Here is a 16644-nt window from a genome sequence, read left to right on the forward strand (position 1 = left end):
TTTACTTAAACATCTTGCATTTGTGGAAAAAATACTTTTTAAAGAGGATCATAAGAAGCAGGAAAAAACTATATGAACTCCAAGGGCAGCATTTAATTCTGCAATGCTTTTCGTAAAGCTATATTGTCCCTAAAACCATTACAAATATGTTTTAGCCTTTGGTCAGTACAGCATAAGCATGAAGAGAATAAACCAAACACTTTCTCAACAGTTACTTCAGCCATCAGTCAATGCAAAAGATAAACAACAAACACGATGTATATAATAGAATTGGCCTGCTATTCCAAAGAAACCAGACTCGTATGGGGAACTTGCCTTATTCATCATCTTCTATGACAGCATTAACTGTGAAGGTGCTAGGCTCTGAGGTAGACTCACACTCCAGAACACCTTTTGTGCTTTCATTACTAATAGGTGAGCTGCTTGACAGGGAAACTAAGCCAGAATCTTGACTGCTCGGTGGTGAGAACACTGGAAAGAGAGGGGAGGGAGAGAGAGCTCAGGATTAAACGTAGCAAAGTTTTCTTTTACTCTGTGTAGCGATTATATAACCCCTTTACAATGACAATAAAGAAATTAGCATTTTGTACTCCATTAACCCCTGTTATTTATTAATTTACTTCCAACTATTTTATAACAACTCACTGCTATTCCTTCAGAATAGGAAGTCACATCATGTCTGCAGTACTCCTTACTCAACATGATAATATTCTGAGGCAAAGACAGGAGAATAATATACCAGGAATATTAAGTGGAAAAGTTGGGAATGGGAACCAAGCCTACTGTGTCCCAGTTCTCTCTTTCCAAGCCTTAGAAAACTCTTCTCTTGTGGAAAGCATCTCCCCACTCCCATCCATCCATAAATATATAGATTATATTAAAAAAGGCTAATAAAACTTGTCAAGCAAGTGATCCATCTGACAAATTTTCACATGCAAAACTCAACGCTGCATTTCTCCCATACCACAGGTAACTAGTTCCCCAACAATAACAAAAAAGGGAGTGGATTTTCTTTACCAATATATACACCATTTCCATTTCTTTTCATAATAATTGGTACAAACCTTCAATTTGGGGCCAGCCTACAAAATGAATAGATGGAAGATACTTTAAAAAATTATAAGCAAGTAAATGAGAGAGAGAAAGAGATAAAAAGAATTTTTAAACTTTTTTTAAATGCTAAAATTTTAACATGTCTCCAGAAACTCAAAATTAAATATAAAGAGTACAAAAGTAATAATATGTTGAAAAATATTTGCAACCTCACAAGTCACAGTAGATACAAAAATCAAGGAAAAGGGTCTCTGACCTTCTTAACCTTAGATGAGTTCAGATCCACCCCCAGAACTCCCTTCCTGCCTGGCGTGAATGTAATTAAGGGGAAGCTGCAGTGGTAATTTCTCTCCTCATTAACTTTCTGATTGGTTTCAGGCTCAGAATTCCACCGGGCAGTAGTTTGTCACCAATTCCAAATGGCCAATCGTTAATACTAATGTTTGTGTAACTAACTGTCAGCATCTGCTACGGCTTCTTGTACTACAATAATGGGGAAAGGGTACATTAGTGCTCCTGTGTTAATTCAGCTTGTGTTCATCAATAGGGAAATCTATGATGTAATTAGCAAAATGCATCGGGGTAGCTGAATGCTGGAGTCATTCTGTAGATGACTAAATCATAGCAGAAGCTATAGTGAGCCCTGACATGTTAACACATCAATACTTAGGATTGTGTTTGGAAATTTTACAGTTTAGTAAGTTATATTATCATGCTGAGAGATGCCCGTTTAAAGGAGAACACTATTTACAATTACTATGAGTTTGGAAGGAAGGCTCCAATATAATCACAGAAAATAATCAAGAGAGAGAACTTCACAATCAGACCTTAAGTTACCCTCCTGTGCTTCGGTACTAAAGCACTCACAATCAACACTGCGGCTGCTGGTTTTTACAGACATCTGATCTATCTAGTAAAAGGAACGGAGGATTTGGGAATCTTTTATCCCATCAATGTCCCACATTTAACACCAGGTCAACTTAGGCCATTTCCTAACTTATGATGTTACAAAATAATTTATGACCCAAGCCAAATATTTCTGATGCTGATGTTATATCAGATAAGTGCCAGTTTATTTTTATTATTTTTAAAAGGAAACATCTGAAAATGTACATACATAATCACATTAAAAATAGCTACAAGGACCAGGAAATTTTAAAACTAACAATAAACAGATCCCACAGGATTATTGACTGGGGAGCCCCCCTGCTGCTGGCATCCTTAAGTCATACCTTACTTAATTACTAACAGGGTTTTTAGTTATTATGAAAATAAAGAGTAACTTTCCAAGTGCATGTATTAATATTTTCAGTACTATCTACAAAAAAAATTCTCCACAAGAGATCTACTCCAATGCCTCACTGTAGTGAGTTTCTTGAAGACTAGGAAAATACAGCATAAACTCTGGCAGTACCTACCATGCTACAAAACACTGAAGTATAGTCTCAAAGTCAAACTGAAGCTTGTCCAAGGACCAAGCTTCATTAACACAGAGGCTCATCTTCAGCAGGTTGGGCACTCTGCAATGAATTCCTTGGCCATGGCACCCCCACAACAAAGATCAATCCCAAACATCCCTGACTCCCCTGAGGCCCATTTCCACTTTTACAGTGACTGTAGTAAAGTAGCAAAAATAGGTACCAGAAGATGCTAAAAATCAATATAAACATTAACTTAGGTAAGTGACCTACAGGTGTACATGTGAGCTATTTCTCCAATGGCCAATTAATTCACACACAACTGCAAGAATGGAACCACATGAGTTCTCACAATAACAAAGCTAGAAGTCAAAAAGAAATTTAAGTAGAAGGATGGTCAATTAGCTCACTGAGAGGCAAATAAAGGAGTTGATGTCATCATACACCCAGAGGCTTCAAAAAATAATAGTCTTCCTTTCAAATGCTGAAGATGCCAAAATACCACCATGAAGGAACGACAACATTTCTAAAGAGGCAGAGAAACTCTATGAAGGATTTTATAATAGCCTCTATCCCTTACAAACATGTATTTTCATACCTGATGACTGTGATGGTAGGCACAAACATAAGACCAAAGTATACTGTGCCTCACTATGAGTAATGAAAGTGGGGCAAAGGCTAGTAGAGTATTCAGAAGCTTCCTGATTACAAATTATAAATACCCTTTACAGAAGAAAGAAGGTTTCAGGTTAGAGTGAGCAATGGAAATCTGGTACAATGGAAAAAGTGCTAGATGTAAAGTCCTGGGTTCAAATCTCCTATGACTCAAAATGAGTCCTTGAAGATGAAAAGTGAGCAACGATGAAAAAGAATTGATTTCCATCATTTCTGGTAGTTTTTAAACAGTAAAACATGTAACACAAGGAGTCCCAAAGAGCTCAGAAACTGCCTTAGCCAGCAAATGTTTGGTCTCCTTGCCAAGTAAGAAAGGTGACAGGTAAAGGCAGAGGAAGACCCTATAAAATTATGAAAAGAATACAGAAAGACCCAAATGAATCCAAATCATCTCAAAAGCATTAGCAGCTAAAACTGCTGGGAGTAATTTTGACTCAGTAAAATAGTCAATGGAAAAAACTATCAACATTACTATAATTTTCTGTTTTCAACATTTGTGGCAGGAAAAATCACCATATTTAATTACAAATTCTCAGAAACAGACACACTATGGAAACAGAAGTGGAATTTAGGCAGGTATAGTTCTGAAGGGTGTTTGGACATTACCAAATATATGCCATGGAAATCTATGCTAGAGTGATGTACTGACTGACCAATTCTATCTATTCATCCATTCATCTAGCTCATAGAAAATAACAAAAGAATAGGGGAAAAAATCACGATGATCTTGGTACCTCTAAAAATCGATTTTAAGTGAACAACTACAACTATATGCTTACTTTATATAAACATCATATACCTTTATATGAATAATCTACAAGTGTACTGAGTATATCAATAAAAATATAAGGAGTAAATAGGCAGGTTTTCATAAATGCTTCTCAACAGCAGACAACCTCTCTATAATCACATAAGTGACAGAGATAAAAAAAAAGAATACAAAAATCCTACAGTGTTTATAGTTTGTTAATCACAAAAAAAAAATTTGACTGAGTAAAGTTGTGGAGTCTAAAAGGCTCCACAAGTTTCTCCTGAACATTTAAAGATCATGGAAGATTCTCTGATAAATGTAATCACAAAAGATAACTCTGTTTAATAACCTTCAGATCATTACGTGAGGTGGATATATGCTCTCCAAAGGTGTTTGCTGCTGTCATGGTATGTCTTGAACAAAGTCCAAATGAAAACGGGATTACCTTTGGATGGCAAGGTCCTGGAGATGCTCTCGTGTGAAAATGAAAGAATTAAAAAGCATTTATTAAGTTCCAAGCACTATACTAAGTACTGAGAATGTAAACACAAACAAGAAAGACAGTCCCTAACTTCAAGGACTTTGTACATATATAGGGGGAAATTATTCTGATTGCCTTGGAAGTTTACAAAACTTCCTCAAGGAGATTCATGAGGATTTAAGAGATAAGGATAACAATGCATACAGAGTAAAAAATGGTTGGATATAAAAATACCTGTTATTCAGAACACACACAAATGCACATGTATGTGTGTATATACTATGTATGTGTGTACACATATTTGGTACAGGCAATACAGACAGCCAAGGAATTAAGACTCAGAATTCAAAATAAGCCTAGAAAGTAGGCTGGACTGCATTTGGGAAGATACATAGTGTTTTTCACAATATCACACTACTCTCTACTATATAAAGACATCTATCTTTTCAGCACAAATGCTTTTCCAGTGATATTTTTATGGTTACAGACAATAAGGCAAAACAATCCCCAAGCAATTAAAGGTTGCTGGTGACCCAAAAGACAGGCACTACAGCATATTTCAAAAATCAAACTGTGCTCCAGAAGAAAAAATATCATCGAGCTAACAAATGGTCAAAAAAGAATGGACAGTGATAGCAAAAGTGAAAGTATTGAAAGCATTAATAAAACATTTTAAAAATACACAGAAGACAACAAGAAAGTTCAGAAAGGGGCATAAAACCAAAAAGACCATTTTCTTGCTACTGTGTTAGATTTAAAGTCTAAGTTCATTTTTTAATATACAATCCTTCTTTTTGTTCTTTGTATATCGAAATGTTCATGTCTATTTATAACTATTGCTTTCAGGTGGAGGGGGTGTGCATTTGGGGTTAAGTGACTTTCCCAGGGTCACACATCTAGTAAGTGTCTGCGGCTGGATTTGAGTTCAAGTACTCCTGACTCGAGAATTGGTGTTCTATTCCCTGAACCATCTAACTGCCCCAACTACTGCTTTGTAAAATAAAATTAGTTAATTAACTTAATTTGGAAAGAGTGAAGGTTAAGAGATAGAAAGCCCAAGTGTTCCCTTGGTACCCATGAAACACGAACACTTAAAAGACCACTAGCAAACCGTGATTCTCTAGCTCCTCCAACAAGGTATTTCATCTTTTATCTCTGTGCCTTTTGTGCTGACTACCCCCCAGGTGTAAAATGCTCTCCTCTCCCTTCCCAATTCTTGGTTTGTCTGTTTGTTTTCTGGCTTCTTTCAAGATTCAGCCCAGCTTTTGAACGAGGTCCAACTGAGTTCTCTCTCCCATTAGAATGTACTCTCCTTGAGAATAGTGACTTCCCCCCTTCTTTGTACTGTTTACATAGTAAACAATAAATGTATGTTGACTAACGGGAAAGGTATTAAAAACTATAAATTAGAATCACAGAGGCTGGAGAAGGCATAGACGGGTTATCACCAATGGAAAGTCTATCTCATCAATGAAGATCACTCATCTACTCAATTATGAAATGCATAAACAATTTATATTCCAAATTCAATAGAACTTGAATTCAATGGAAAAGCTTGTTTACCTATCGTCTAGGATAAACTATAGATAAAACTCTCTACCCTGAAATACAGACAACTACATAAAAGTTAAACCCTGATATAAAAGTCATTCTTTTTTATAACCCTGGCATTAGAGACAGAATAAAACCAAAATCCACCACATTACAGTGAAAACAATTAGAGGATTTTCTGATCATGTCAACATTCCCAATCCTTTTCTGGAAAGAGGCTGGTAAAAACAATGGCCTGTGGCAGATAGAAGCTCTTGTGCAGCACTGAAAAAAACCTGTTCTCTTCATGCTTTTCTGGATTTTGGAGCAGTCTGGTGTTGGTTAAGTTTGGCCCCCACCTAAAGGGCTAACAAGTAGCTCCTAACATTCTAAATTCAATTTTATTTGGTTTTGTTGTTCAAGTTCCAAACTGTCTCCCTCCCTCCCTACCCTATAATATAGAAGACTACCATCTGACAGAGATGGATGGAAGGATGGATGGAAGGATAGATGGATAGATGGATGGAAGGATGGACTAATAGATAAAAAAAAGATGTATAATCTCTTTCCACGTGTGTGCTAGTGCACAGTTATGTGTGATGTGTGTATGTATGTAAAAACCATACTATGCATACTTCTAATGGTTTCTAACTTTCAATGGAGTCTTAAAATATTTAGTAAACTTGGGGTAGAGGTTAGTGGGGAAAGAGGAAAAAAATCTATTAAAGACTGTGATCAAAATTGGAAAACCAAAGCTCCTTTTGGTTTTAATTTGCCTTAGAAGTATTTTCTTATTCAAACACAAAATGTTCCATTAACTGATGCCTGCAACAGAAAAACACAACCTGTACAAGAAGCAGGAAGGCCAAAAGTCTACTCACATCATACAACTGTGCCAAAGAAGGAACAATGGTTGGCACATAGAATATGCCTGTTGACTTCTACAAATTCGATTGGATAATTTTTAACACTTCTCCATTCAAAATTACCCTATTTGCAATTTAAATACTTGTTATCTTTAAGTCAGTCCAACACTGAAGACACACAACACAAGCCTTGTTTCTAGATTATAAATACCACTTGAGATCATAAGGTTCAGAAGAGGCTGCGAAGCCCCTCTGTTTAACTTCACTTTGTAGATATAGATCCACCCACACCCTCTTCCCCACAGAAGAGGTGTTTAATAAATCCTGGCATAGATGTTTTTTGGTTGTTGTTTTTTTTCAGTCATGCCTGACTCTGTGACTCCATTTGGGATTTTTCTGACAAAAATAATAGAAGTGTTTTTCTATTTCTTTCTCCAGTTCATTTTACAGATGAGGAAACTGAGGCAAACAGGGTTAAGTGGCTTACCTGGGGTCACATAGCTAGGCGTCTGAGGCCTAGCCCTTTATTCACTGTACCACCTAGGTGCCTTATAATCTTTCCAAAGAAAATTTTCCTTTTTAAAAGTACTCAGTTCTTTACATGTTATTTCTGCTGGTTTTAGCAACTCTAAACCACATAGCAGAAATACTAAATTTAAAAGGGATCGTGTTCTGGAGTCAAAATATCTGGAATCAAATTACATCCATGACAATTACTAATGCTAGAGGAAAGTGATAAATATGGATCTGAGCTATCAGGTGCCATTTTAGGACAGAAATTTTAAACCATTTTTATGTCATGCATCCTTTCCTCTTTGGCAATCTGGACCTATGGACTGCTTAAAACTACAATTACATTTGAAATACAGCTATCAAAATATATTTTTTAATTCACAACCCACAAAACCTATCCAAAGACTTCATATTAAGAACCCCTATTTTGAGAAAATGCTTCACAGTTCCAAAGAACACTGACTTTTAACTTGAACGATCCACTAAAAAATCAATGTACTGGAAAAAATGAGGGTGAGATGTGAGAAAACAAGGATGTTTATGCTTGAAAAGTACAATTTCTTTGCTGTCTACATTTTTAAAACTATTAAGCTCTCACTACAAAGCCATTTAAAACTATGAATGTGAGTGATATATTTTGTTTTTTAAAACTCACAATCATACCAGCCCCTCTAGTTTTCTGGTGTTTGTAGGAGTAAAAGCATAAAACTGTTTTGTTTTGTTTTTTAAATCCTGTATGACAAGTTTTCCTCCCTAAGATTTTGTTCCAAACACTGGTTATCTGGAGGAAGAATTGTCGATCCCGCTTAGTACGTATGAACTTAAACAATAGAAAACTTTTTTCTACTGTGAGATTCTTGGCCTTCTCACTAACATTTAAAGTAATTAGGATTATTTTAGATGTCCACAGTTTGGCAAGTTCTGTGTGTAGCACTTTCAAACAGCATTAATTCTTGGCACTCAGAACAAGGGATAAAAGGTAAAGATATGAATGGAGATCTTTATTTAACCTGATCTATCCTGGATTATCTCATTCTTTTCCAGTTCATGCCTGTACTCAAGTTAATAGGGAGGCTGGGTTGCAACTGATGTAATTAGAAACCAAGAGCTTGGGGGGAAATCCCCTTATTAGTCTCCACCCTCCTACTATAAATTCACTTTTTCAATAATCTTTGAAACAATTAAAGGTAGCTTCCCCTCCCCCACCCCCACCTCCACCTGCAATTAAAGGGAGGTAATGGGGGTGGGGACAGGGGGAATTTGGAGGATTAGACTTTTCTTGAAAATACAACTCAAACTGTCAATTTTAAAAGCCAGAATGGACAGATTCTTTAAAGGGCCAGTCCTACATCTGGCACATTAGAATCGGGGTAAACTATGGTAAAGCTTAAAAATCTTATTAGAGTTCATGTAAATAGAACCATATATATGTGTGTGTGTATATATATATATATATATATCTCACTCCTTAATAACATCTTTCTAAACTTGTGATGCTTAAAGAAAATTGTAACATTTTAAATGCTTGTTGACTCCTACATCTAACCATGCTGGTACAGCTGCAGAGGATTATATACACACTTTAGTTATAATTTCATACATTTTGACAGAAAAAGTTAACCCTGAAATGAATTTAAAAAAAAAAAAACCAATGCCTTACAAATAACATAAGTATTCCACAAAGAGGTGAATCTCAGAAGTCCTCCTTTCTCCTGAGTTCCCATGTCCTTCAGGTGCTGAGTGAGATTCTGAAAAGTTGTGGGGAAGCTTGAAAATAAAAGATTCTGCTTCTGAATCACGCGGCATCACATGGACCATACACCTGCACTTCTCCCGTTGGGTGACATAACAGTTTGCTGGAGTCATTCAGTATTTACCAGTTATAGTACAACCACTAGAGCCCAAATCTGCTCATGGATAACAAACCACCCAAAGAAATGACATCCTGGAGGACTGTTGTAAGCTTCAAACGAGATGATATGTGCAAACTTAAAAGCACTATATAACTGAGTTATCATCATCATTATTACTCAAAGATAAGGAACGTGAGTGTTCCTGCTTGGTTATTTGTAGGAACAAAACCACCAGACTCCTAGAATGTTAGCGTGCTTCTAGGGACCTTGTCTCTACCCCTGTTCAAGAAATGTCAATGGCTCTCCACTGCCTCCAGAATAAAATACCAGCCCCTCAGCTTGTCATCTAAAGTCCTTCACAATTCTGGTTCTAGCCCACCATTCCATGTTTATTGCACATTTATTCTCCATCACAAACTTTTTATGATTTGGCCAAACTGACCTACTTTAGCTCAATCCCTCCCTCCCTTCCTTCAAGGGTTAGGGCAAATGTCATCTCCTATGGGACACCTTTCTTGATCTCCTTAATCGCTGGTGCACAATCCCCCTCTCTTCTCCTGGAATTTTATAGTATATACTAATCTGTCTATATGTATCCTACCCCTGCCTAAATAAAAGGTAAACTCCTTGAGAGGAAAGAATATTTTTTTAATTTTCTTCTGGTATTCCCCAGGGGCCAAATCTAGTGCCTAGTACATAGCGGGCATTTAATAAGTATTTGTTTAATTAGACTGGACTTTAAAGATCAGTCTCTCCATTTTACAGCTGAGGGAACTGACTAAAATTCAGGTTGTCACACAGCTAATTGGTGGAAGCTTCAGACCAGAATTCAGGCTTCCTGACTCCTAGCCCAGGGTTCTTTCCATTATAACATTCCACTTCCAGCCTCCCCTTTTTGTGAGCATAATGGAGGGTGCAGGTGGGTACAGTTACATAATTATACAGATGCTATCCTTTCTTTTTTGAAGGGAGTGAGAAGATGATTGATCAAGCAAACTGTTCTCTAAACCACAGGTGCCCGAGTAGAGAAGGAACAGTAGGTAGGCATTAACTCCCAGACCAAAGTTATCTAGTAAATAGAGCTTCTCTCCCTGAGAAGTTCACAATCAGTGAACAGAAAAGATACACTTGAATTTTCGTCATGTGTAAACGTTCTGTAATAATAGTACTCTAAACAGAGATCACAGGATTATAGATTAGAAACCTTAGAAGCCATCAAGTGTGCTACCAACTCTCTCTCCATTTTACAGATAAGACAACAGAGGCTGAAAGAGATTGAAGTGATGTGCCCAGGATCAGACAGCTGGTCAATGTCTGAGACAGGATATGAACTCAGGTTTTTAATCCAGGACACTATCTGCTGTACTACCCACCTGACCTGTGAAATCAGAGAAATATATAAATAGAAAAAGAGAGCCATAGAGAGATGGATAATCTCACATTCCCACTGGTAGTCATGTCAAATGATCTGGTAGAAGGCCACCAGCACAGTGGGTGAGATACAGACAACAGTGGGGCAGAATGAGCAGAAATGGGTATGTTGAAATCTTTATGACTGAAGGGAATGTTCCTACTGACAAGGGAACCACTCCAGTAACAACTGCCTTATCTGTAGCGTTTAATCATGTACAAGGGAATGGGTGAAACACAAAGGCTGTATTGTCACTAGGACCTTCGGCCATTCAATGGTGATGTCTGGCCTTAGACAAAATCAAATCACTACCATGTACAAAAACAACCTCTCGCCCTGCAATTAGGTGGAGAACAGAGGAACCTGTCTTTGTCGATCTTCCTCTCTCCTCATTTGCCTCCTCCTTTTTTTAGATGCTTGATCAAGCAGTCAGTCAAATATTTATTAAGAATTTAATATATACCAGGGTGGTGTTGGGAGTAAGCTCTTGCTCTCATCTTCCCCAAAAAGAAGTTATTTTCTTTGGAAAAGGGAGGGTGATTTTTTTTTCATACATTACAGTTTTGTTTTGGAGGTAATATGGATTAAGTGACTTGCCCAGAGTCACACACAGCTAATTAAGTTTTTATTTTTTAATATATTTTGAACTTCAAAAATCAACAAAAATATTTGAATATTTAAAGGAAAGAAAAAGAAGATTGTATATAACACTATAAACTTCTATTCCAGTTTGTTTGTTTTATAAATATAGATTAGAGGGGGCAGAGCCAAGATGGCAGAGTAGAAGCAGGAAATTCTGTGAGCTCCCCCTACAATCACCTCCAATACCTGTAAAATATGACTCTAAACAAATTTTAGAACCCACAAAGTGACAGAGAGAAACAAATCTCCTACTGAAGGCAGCCTGGCAGGCCAGCAGGAAGGGTCCATCACAGTGCTCTGGGAGCTGAGGGTAGTCCCAGCTAGTCACAAGGTTCTGCCCCAGGGCGGCCTGACCAGTGGCAGCCAGAGCGGACTTCAGGAGAGTGAAGCACCAGCAGCTGTGGAGATTTCCAGACTTCTCAACCCACAAACAGCAAAGCCAAAGTAAAAGGTCAATGGAGACCTCTGTTAGAACCAGGTGACCTAAGATCAAGGTCCGCCCTTGCCCCTAGAGCAAGAGCTGGTGGAGGTCCCAGAGCCTCCCAGAGGGCTTCCAGAGCTCCTGGTCTACTGATCATAGGAGAACCAAGTGACCATTCAGAGGGTAATCACTGCTGCTTTATCCTGCTTGGATCTGGGTTACTGGCTTGGGCCGTGGTACTGGGGTGAGAAACGCCAGTGTACCAGTGTGGTGTCTGCAGATAGGCGCCTTCCTCAGACCTCTGACAACATTTCCAAAAACCCCAGTGATTTGGGACAAAGCTCTCTCCATCTGGAAGCAGAGTTCTACTGTGGCAAAGAGCTCAAAAGTCAAATAATTGGCTGGCAAGATGAGCAAACAGAGGAAGAGAAATCAGACCATAGATCTCTTTTTGGGGGACAAAAAAGATCAAAGCATGGAATGGAAGGAAAACAATGAAGTTAGAATTCCTGTATCACAAGCTTCCAAGAAAAATATGAGCTGGTTACTGGCCATGGAGGAGCTCAAGAAGAATTCTGAAAATCAAGTAAGAGAAGTGGAGGAAATGGGAAGAGAAATGAAAATCATACAAGAAAACTATGAAAAGCGGACCAACAGCCTGCTAAAGGAGACCCCAAAAAATACTGAAGAAAGTAACACCTTAAAAAATGGACTGACTCAAATGGCAAAAGAGGCTCAAAAACGCAATGAGGAGAAGAATGCCTTAAAAAGCCAAATTGGCCAGATGGAAAAGAAATTTCAAAATCTCACTGAAGAGAATAATTCCTTCAAAATTAGACTGGAGCAATTGGAAGCTAATGACTTTATGAGAAATCAAGATACTATAAAACAGATCTAAACAAATGAAAAAAATAGAAGGCAATGTGAAATATCTCACTAACCTGGAAAATAGATTCGGGAGAGATAATTTAAAAATTATTGGACTACCTGAAAGCCATGATCAGAAAAAGAGCCTAGAAGTCATCCTTCAAGAAATTCTCCAGGAAAAATGCCCTGATATTCAAGAACCAGAAGGCAAAATAGAAATGGAAAGAATTCACCAATCACCTCTTGAAAAAGATCCCAAAAAGAAAATTCCTAGGAATATTATAACCAAATTCCCAAGTTCCCAGGTCAATGAGAAAATATTACAAGCAGCCAGGAAGAAACAATTTGGGAATTGTGGTAACACAATCAGGATAACACTATATCTAGCAGCTTCTACATTTAGAGATCGAAGGGCTTGGAATATGATATTCCAGAGGTCAAAGGAGCTGGGATTAAAACCAGGAATCACCTACCCAGCTTCATTCTCCATCAGTTAATACAAATCTTTCTAGGTTTCTCCAGAGCTGTCCCTTTCTTTTTTTCTTACAGCATAATAACATCTCATTGCATTCATATATCACAATCATATTCCCTAATTGATAAATACCCACTTTGTTTCCCGTTCACTTCTAGAACCAAAAGTGCTGGTAATGAACATTTGTCTACAAATTGATCTTCCCCTTCTGTCTCTGCCCTCTCTGGACCCTGTGCTTGGTAGTGGTGGTCAAAGGTTAGTGACTCTATGGATATAGTTCCAGATTGCTTTCCAAAATATCTAGACCCATTAACAGTGGTGCCTGCTCACCCTCCCACAGGCCTAAGGAGGATACACTAAGTATGACATCTGGGCTCCCTGTGCTGCCGACAAGATATGGTCACAGGCAACAGTGCCATCCCTAACAGGCTGCGGCAGCACCTTCCTCCTACCTGTGAATGCCTGAGCTGCCCATAGGGTGCTGACTTCCAGAGTGTAGATGGGACAAAATGACATGGAGAGTGAGCATTCTCCCCCCAACTCCCCAACCCCAAGGCCATTGGCTTAGTTTCAACAATTCTGATGTTCGGGGTAAGGTGACTTTTATACTCAAAGCACAAAGTTAAGAGCTACTCCAAAGTGAAATCAGAGCCTGTTATTCCATGTCTTTGGAGCCAACTCACGCTTTGACACAGCACACAGGACTCAGGTTACACAGACACACTTGAAGTCTAGGGCCAAGGATCCAGCTCAGTTCTTCCAGGAATATGAACTTTTGATGAAAACCACCAGAAGAGTCGTTATACTCAATATTGCCCAAATGGCATTAGTTCAATTAAGCTGTTGTTAGGATAAACTCTGCAAGTTTCTTGAGGACAAGGCCTATTAATGGGGTTCCCCCCCCCCGTTTCAATCATTCGTGTAGGCAACGAATCATTAAGCCGAGAAGGGCCCATAGGCTAAATTTCATAGTCCACAGGCTTAAAAAATGCTCAATTTCCAGGTCTCTGTTCACTTGTAAAATGAGGAGACTGAACAAGGTGATGTAAGTTCCTTTGTGGATTCTTTAAGAATCCCTACAGGATCTCAATGATTACAAAAAGTAAATGCTATATAATTCAGGTGTAAGGGAAGGCAGGAAACATTTATTAAGCAACCACTATGTGCCTGGCAATGTGCTAAAAGCACTTAACAAAAATCAACTTAACCTTCAATAACTGTGAGATTTTCCCCCATTTTATTCCCCCTCTTTTACAGTGGAGGAAACTGAGGCAGACCCATTGAATGATGTGCCCAGCTAAGAAGTATCAAAAGCTGGATTTGACCTCTAGTCTTCAGATTCTAGGAGCCACCTCGCTGCCCCTAGGGTTAAAAACGGTTAAGATCAAGTGTTTGATTAATGTTCAAGTTAATGTTAATGTTTGGTTCCTTCCTCTGTTCTACGAACACAATAATCCTCAAGTTTTCGTATTCTCCTCTTTCTGGTTAGTGAGAATGACTTTGGAGCCCCTTCTATCCCAGACTTGTTGTAAGCTGTTTGGGCTAATCCTAATAATGTCAACATAATTTAAAACCGCTTCTTAAAATTGTCCAATTACTTGTCTTGGCATAAAAGAAAAACACTGAATTTAAAGCCAGAGAAATGGGATTTAAAGTCCACCTTAGGCACTTACTAGCTAGCTTTTTAACCACAGGTGAGCCATAGAATTTCTCTAGATCCGTTTTCTTATCTGGAAAATGGGGATAAGAATATCCCACATTCCTCCCTCATAAGGCTCAAATGAGATAATTTACCTAAAGCACATTGAAAATTCTCAAGGGTGATAGAAACATCAGTCGTTACTGTTATTAGGGCATAGATGAAAGCACTATCTCGGGTTCCCTGTCAGAGAATTTGGGTTTCAATGCGGACTCAGCTGCTTACAGCCTGTAAACCCTAGGAGAGTCACCAGTTTCCCACTCGGTAAAATGAGATTAGATTAAATTATCTGTAAAGTGTGCCTCAGTTCCAACTCCTGTGAACCTGCGTGACATTTTACCTGACACTGCTCTGCGGCTCCAGGTAAAACGCTTTCCTTACCTGCTCTAGTCTCAGTGACCACCCTGGTTGAATCATCTACTGTATAAAAGAGGACAGAGTAGAACAAGTCTCATCAGGAAAATATCTTCTCCCACTCAAACAGGTTTCGATCTGTGCCCACATTTTCTGACTTTTTAAACCATAGCTCTACATAGAGGTTTGTTTCCTCAGAGTGCCGGGCAATTTTGCTGTAGCGGTACCTAGATCCTTAACGACTAAAATTAAAGAAAAATCCAAAGCTGAAACCGATTGAGTACCTTGTTTAAGCAGAGGGAAAAATGAAAATAATGATCATTTATAGAAAGAGGCAGCTGCACAGAATCTTAAAACTTTTTTTTCTATCTCTGGCATTTGGTGAAACCTACAGACCCCTTCTCAGATTAAAGGTTGGGTGCCTACATTCTTAATTGGAAAAAAAAGTGCTAAATTTCAGTTAGGAGTTAATGAAAACAAAGATGAATTTTCTTCCCCCGTTTAAGTTCAGAGACTTCTTGAGATCTATCCATGGGCCTCAGATTATGAAGCCCAAATCTTGATTCTCAAAGCCAATGAAGTCTCCTGTTTCTGTCTAATCCTCCCCTTTGTCGCAATACATCCTGTTGAATTTGATACATAATTCTACATGATATTTTGTGAGTATTTGGTATTTTTATATATATTATATATATATATTATTTGGTATTTTAAATATCGCATTTTAAAAAGTATACCTTTAGCCTATCTCCAGCAAAACTTTCTTCATTTAAAAAGACATAATTCTGTCCGTTTTAACATAAATGTAAATATTATACAAATATAAAAAGCTACTTTTAAAATGACTTCTATAATTTGCCACTTATAATTTTAAAATATAGTGCCCAAAATGGATGTGTTAACGGGCTAATGGACCATAAACTGTATGCCTCATCCTAATACATAAATCTAATGAAACATTCCATTCAAAGGGTTTGCCCACTTTAAAGGGCTATAAGTCTGAACTATTATTATTATCCATAATTACTATAACAATTTATTTTCCTTAAAAGGAAAATTATATTTCTGATGCATTCTGCAAGATATAAAACTGTGCTAATTCTTGAAGTGGCTAAACACAATTTTATTTCTTGATTTTCTGTTATTTTGTCATTTGGTGCCAATTAAGTATTTTGATATTTGTTTTACGACTAATCTGTTAGTAAAGAATGCACAAGATGAGAATTTGAATTATATCTACATTATTAGGATGAGCCAAAACATTTCTCAACAAAACTGGGATAGAAAAGGGTTCCAAAGTCTTACTTGCTAAATGCAGGGAGAAGACTATGAAAACTTTAGGATTATTCTGCTCACAGAAAGAGGAAGAATCTCTTTTAAACGAAGATCTCTTAAAGAGAACCCAGATTATTAAGATGAGGACAGAAAACTTCAGGCATTTCTGGACAGGAGAGTACATGCCTACTCCCAAACAACATGTGTTTCTTTTACCACCTGAATACTGCAGAGCTACTGCTGATAGACTGAGGAGTTCAGATTACAAGAGCAAGCCTTCACTGTTTTGGAAAGGTTTGTGTTAGGGGTGAATTAAATCAGAAAATAATTGCTCAGATTAGAACCTTTAAGAAGGCATTT

The 16644-nt window shown here is 37.8% G+C and overlaps 1 protein-coding gene across 2 annotated transcripts in view; it reads right to left on the bottom strand.

Annotated features, from left to right (window-relative positions):
- Positions 1–316: 316 nt before the first annotated feature.
- Positions 317–16644, bottom strand: part of DMRT1 (doublesex and mab-3 related transcription factor 1) — a 147789-nt gene continuing 131461 nt past the window's right edge. For both annotated transcript variants that reach the window (XM_069088200.1, XM_069088197.1), the window contains one exon: positions 317–471. In XM_069088200.1, the coding sequence (XP_068944301.1) occupies positions 317–471 (155 nt within the window). The remainder of the gene's footprint in view (positions 472–16644) is intronic.

This window comes from Petaurus breviceps, unplaced genomic scaffold, assembly GCF_028583685.1.
Source record: "Petaurus breviceps papuanus isolate PSGF00001 unplaced genomic scaffold, PetGlider_PUasm1.0 118, whole genome shotgun sequence".
Classification (NCBI taxonomy): domain Eukaryota; kingdom Metazoa; phylum Chordata; class Mammalia; order Diprotodontia; family Petauridae; genus Petaurus; species Petaurus breviceps.